Raw genomic sequence first — 6,075 nt, forward strand, 5'->3', positions numbered from 1 at the left:
CAGATTTTACATGAAGAATATATCATACTGATATTGAACATAAAAATATTTTCCAGTTCTATTATCTCTCGTATTAAATGAAATTATTTCTAATATTTATATGAGGAGAGATTAAGAAGAATATATCCTATAAATATAACAGCCTGAAATTATAAAAAAAATATATATTTATTTGAAAAGAATTTGAAATTCTCTCTATTTCTGACAGAATTTTCTGATATATTGAAATTCTTTAAGATATATCCACGTTTGATGTGCCGTCTTTTTCATTCACATATATAAGGTTTAACAACTTTCTATCGCAATTGTATTCCTAAGAAATTTCTCTCAATTAACTCGTTTCTATTTCCTAAGGAAACCTAATAAACATCCATATTATTATTACCTAAACTTTATCTGTAACAATTTTCATATTTATGGATTTAATATTAATTTAAATCATAATAATACTTATCATTTTGAAAAAAATTGCTTAAATTGCTTAAGAAACTTAATATTTTCCTTTTATAGAGCAAAACAAAAAATCAGAAAAAAATATTCAATTAAAATCGAAGGATGTATGTTATTTTAATACTATAAATGGTCTGAAATTTTGATATAAGATACTGAATAATTCACACAAGATCTTATTCAATTCCCAAAACGATTTCTTTCAAGACTGTGGTTCTAATATGATTTAAAATTTGAAACGAAAGTATTCAAAGAAAATTATGCAATAAATAACATATGATATACAGCATTTTAAGTATTGACGCCTTACTTCGCTCACAGCATGCAACTGGATAAAATGCCATCGAAATAATATGATAATATCATGGATTACTTCCATTAACAAATATTAATTAATTTAATAAATATTTCATATAAAGGGATTATACTTTAACTTGAACAACATGCTCCCAGTAAGGTCTTACAGTGTTCGTATGAAACGAAGAAATCGTGAGGCAGCTGCTTCTTTTAGAAGAAGCCAGGTGCGAAGAAAAGGTCCTGCAACCACTACAACAACTACAGCAACAACTCGAGGAGCACATGCTCCAGCTAGAAGAACAGTCAGTGCAGGATCTGCACTGCCTTCTGAAGCTAAGGCAGTTCGAAGTCCGAGTTCCAAATCTGTTTCGTCAGAGCCTGGGGCCAGTACTTCGAAGGATTTTAAGATCGAAACCGTTCTAGAAGAGGAAGAAAAACCAGAAGGAGGGGATGAGAAAGAGGAAAAAGAAGAAGAACAAAAAGATGAAAAGGATAAAGAAGAAGTTGAAGACAAGGATAAAGACAAAGAAAAAGAGGAAGATAACGCTTCTGCTTCACCTGATAAAAGTCATGTGAAATTTCAAGAACCAGAAAATGAAGATGAGGAACTTGAAGATACGAAGTAAGTTTATATATTTTTATAAATTAATTTCTTTTAGAAACATAGAATTGCAGAGTATTTACTGATATGATTTTCTCTTTAATAAGTTACAAATTATTTCGTTAAACATGTGTTTAAACATGGTCATACAGTAGTGAAAATAATTTAATGTACTATATGATATGAAATAATTATATGATTAATTATGATTAATAATTATATGATATAAAATTATTTTTGCAATGCTGAATATTATTTTATTATAATGTATAGCATTATTCACTATCTTATAACAATAATATTGAATATTATTTGATATCTTGAAACATTATATAATATCGAACAATATTTTTAATACTGAATAACATTATATCATATCGAGTGAAATTGTTATTATTGTGAAATATCGAAACATATTGTACAATGCTGTACAGAAACTGTACTAATGAGAGCATTTAACAGTTGTGGATTCTGTAAAACAATTTTTTGGCCACAAAGGAGAAGGATTTATTTTAATTTTAAGAAGGATGACTAAAAGAGGAATTATTCCAATATTATTGAATTAATTTTCTCACTAGAGATTAGATTTTTCTATTTATTTTATTTTTTATATAAAACTAATAGACTAATAAAACTAATATAACTTTTAATAAAACTAATCCAATGCAAAAGTATCTTTTATAAATATATTTCCAGAGTTAAAAATCTATAGGAAATTCTTGATGAAATATCAATGATGTTCCAGGTATTTTTTCATATTATATCATAAAATTGTATGAGCATCATTTATTGATAAAGTAAAAATTTAAAAAAGTATTTTTTTTAACATAAACCATTCCATTTTTTTCCATATGTTTTCAAAAGTAGATTCGATTGTTTTCGTTTATCTTTTTGAGTGCAGTAAAAAATACTCCTTTCATTCAACGGAATCTGTTATTTTCATGGGGAAATAACTAAGTCTTTATGTATGAACTAAAATACTAGAAACATAATATGTTGACCAGCAATCCGGAAATCATTAAAAGCTATTTAATCCATTGATGCTAATTGTGGGTTCCTCAAAAATATATTTTACAGGAAAAAAGGTTCTTTTTTTAAAAAAAATTACTCAAAGAGAAGTCTACACAAAAAAAAACTGCTTCTTTTTATGTATTTGTTTTAAATAAAAACGCATCATTATTTCAAACAAATGTTTTTTTAAGAACTGATAAAGGCTATATAAATCCAATTCCATTTCAAATTTTGTTAACATTTTTTTTTCGTTACGAACATAATTTAAATTAACTTCTATTTTATTCTTCATCAAAATCAATATGTAATGAAACAGATTATATCAGCAAAAGGACAGAAGTGAAATGAATTCTACTATGAAGTGCAATTATTTTTCATTTAAATTAAGTAATAAAATCAAAGTAAATAATAAAATAATAAATACGAAAAAAATAATAAATAGTCCATCTCTTTGTTTTAAATATTTACAAATTCTTCATAAAAATTCAGATGAATTTATAATAAGAGTAGTGAAACTGTTTTGCTATATTTTTTTTTCAATTTATTCTACAATTTTTCTGTTTTCTTATCTTTAAGGAGGATAAAACAATGCATACAGTGCTTAAATCAGTGTATATATATAATTATCTTTATGTAATAATTAAAATTAAACGGCTAAGTCCTTAATTATAAAATATTCAAAATTTCAAAATCTTTTTTTACAGATTTAAAATATTTAAAAAAGTTTCTAAAATATATTGCAGGAAAGAAATGAAAAGAAATATTTTTAAAAAAGAAAGGAAATTTTAATAAAACTGTTTTGATCAGAATTTGAAATATGAATTTCTTCGTATGAATCATCAAACTAATTGAACAAACACATAATTAAATATTATTTTAAAATATCAAAACCCTTGTTAATCAATTTTTAGTATATTTTTTCATAACATTTGATATAGATATTACTAACAGATTAACTGTGTTAATGCATATTTTCTTCTTACTTGTAACGATGTTCTTTACTTCAAAGAAGCCTGTTATATAAAATTTATGATTTCTAAAATAAAAAAAGTTTATTTTTTTTAAAAAATAGCACCAAAGTAGCATAACATAAATACTTGAAAACAATTAAAAGTCATTTTGCACAGTTTTTCTTTATAAAATTATGCTTATGAATTTAGATTTCTGAAGTAAATACTTTTTTTGTTCTTTATATATTTGAGGCAACTACATGACCTTATATGCTCTACGTATATAAAGACCTTGAAACATTTTTTATGTAATTTAAGTTATGTCTATAAAAAATGATAAACACATAAAAAATTCAAAATATTATGAGAAAAATATAAAACCATTCTTCAAAAAAAATTTCATATATATATATATATATATATATATATATATATATATATATATATATTCCATACTCGGTCGAATAAATGTTGTTTTAAAAATTGTATCATCATTTTATACTTAAAAATATCCTCGTTATAATACGGATTGTAGAAACAAAATTTTATTTCATTAAATTTTATATTTACAAAGATATAATAAACATAACTATGAAATATGTAAATTGCACGCGATCTATGATTCCTTATGTTAAAATAAATTCTGACAGTGTTGCATACAGTGCAGTGTATACGAAATTCATGAAATTTATGTACTAAAATTGTGATAAATACTTAGCTTCTTTTAAATTTCCAACTAAGTTTAGGAAAAAAACTGTCTTTGTTTATAACTAAAATTTCTATCCTAATTTCCTGTTTAAATTATATCCTTATCAATACAATTAAAAGATTCGTTCAAAATTTTATTTTTACTAATGAGTGCACAAACAAGATAAAGGGAAAATAAAATGTAATAACAAAATTAAGTATTTAAGATTAAAGAATAAATTTTAAATATAAATTTTATATTTATCTTTGAGATTTATTAAAAAGAAAAAAAAATAGAATAGCAGACTGTTCTGTTTGATTATATATATAGTAATTTTTGAGTGCAAAGTTTATTTTTTTTATCGAATAGGGGGCATAGAAAAATAGAGAAATATTTAATTTTACAAAATCTAGTTTATGTTGAGTTAAAATATAGGTACTTACAAAATATATTGCATAGATTTTTCTCTTCATTATTATATCACAATATGCTCTTGAATATCATTATTTAAAAGTTATTTGACAAAAGCATTAAAAAAGAAAAGAAAAGTTAATTTCACAATTTTATATTCGTTTTCTTTTAACAAATACTCACTAAATTGTATTGATACACACTTAAATGTTAAATCGATATTTTTGAACAATTACTATTTTAAATAGGCGAAATATTTTGAAAAATGCCTTTGGTAGATGATTTAATATATTGTTCCACAATAAATATTGATGTACTTGTTTTTTTATAATAAATATAAATTAGGAGAAAATGATGATTTTTTCTTAAGATTATATATTATTATTATGAAATCTTTCTTCTCTCGAATTTCTTGATTTGCTACTTTCTTAAAACATACTTGAGTTTTTGAGAATTACTTTACATTTTCCTTCAAAACATATATTTATGTCTAAATTTCTGTGGGAGGAAAAGACGTCTTCGAAATTTGAAAATCGTCACTTCAAAAACCAATTTTAAACAATTGTTATACTCACAAAACTTTTCTCTGCTTTCGCTGTTGTGTTAAAGAATTCTAAGAATCATTTCCTTGTCATCTACTCATGATTTATAACTAAAAAATCCGTCTATAAACAATCCTGTTATGGCTATTTAACGGAACATTATTTGAACTAATATGAATTCCTTTATTACAATTCCTTATTACTTCATAAAACGACATTTAACTCCTTAAGGGATCATTTGTATGGAAATTGATTTTTTTTTCTCTTTTGTAATACAAAATTAATTAGGAAAACTAAAAAAAAAAATCGGAGGGAAAATTGTTATTAGAATAATTATATTTTGCCTTTATTAAGTATTAGAAAACATTTTTTAATAAAAGATCATCATTACAACAATCGTTAAAACTATTCTTCAAAATAATTGCATTAGCTAATATTAATTAGTTAGATTAATTACTAGAAAACTGTAAAAATGCATATTTTAATATTTGCAATAGTAATAAAATATTAATCTCGTTTTATTCTAATATTAAAATTAATTATAAAAAACAAATATTATGAGCAGATTGAAAAATTTAGAAATTTCTAATTAAGGACCATGCATAAAATAATTCTCTAAATTAATGAGATTTTTTTTATTTCGGTTTGAATTAATAAATTTAAATCTAAATTTTCAGGCAAATAAAATCAAATTCCTTATTTTAACTTCAAAAGAAATGTCTTTGATAACATTAAATAAAAATCCTTGAAAAAAAATTAATTCTTGCATATATATTTGAAGATATGTTTACCTAGATAAATTTATATGCTTATTTAGCTGATATAAATATATCCAAATAAACAACCTAAAACAAAATATACATAAACTAAAAAGCAATATAGCTAATCTCATTTTCGCACGTTCAAATATATTTGCTAGAAAACAAACGATAAATAACGAAAGATTCTTTTTATAAATGGAAATATTATGAAATACAAATGTAAAGTTAGAAAATATCGTTTGGGTTTAATGCAAAATATATTACTTTTGAATAAAACAGGATCGTTTCAGGAAAATTCATTTTTCTTTATTTATCGTTTTCAAATAATATTAGGAAATTAATTGGTGGGGCTCTCAAAGCTTGA

The 6,075-nt window shown here is 23.2% G+C and overlaps 1 protein-coding gene across 1 annotated transcript; it reads left to right on the forward strand.

The window, feature by feature from the left end:
- Positions 1 to 893: 893 nt before the first annotated feature.
- Positions 894 to 1,373, forward strand: LOC129980615 (splicing regulatory glutamine/lysine-rich protein 1-like). Its single transcript, XM_056090996.1, has one exon. The coding sequence runs from the start codon at positions 894 to 896 to the stop codon at positions 1,371 to 1,373; it is 480 nt and encodes a 159-aa protein (XP_055946971.1).
- The last annotated feature ends 4,702 nt before the right edge of the window (positions 1,374 to 6,075 follow it).

This window comes from Argiope bruennichi, chromosome 8 (assembly GCF_947563725.1).
Source record: "Argiope bruennichi chromosome 8, qqArgBrue1.1, whole genome shotgun sequence".
In the NCBI taxonomy this organism is placed as follows: domain Eukaryota; kingdom Metazoa; phylum Arthropoda; class Arachnida; order Araneae; family Araneidae; genus Argiope; species Argiope bruennichi.

Bases quoted from the DNA above. Each gene is read 5' to 3' on its own strand.
- LOC129980615 (XM_056090996.1), top strand. From the start codon at position 894: ATGCTCCCAGTAAGGTCTTACAGTGTTCGTATGAAACGAAGAAATCGT.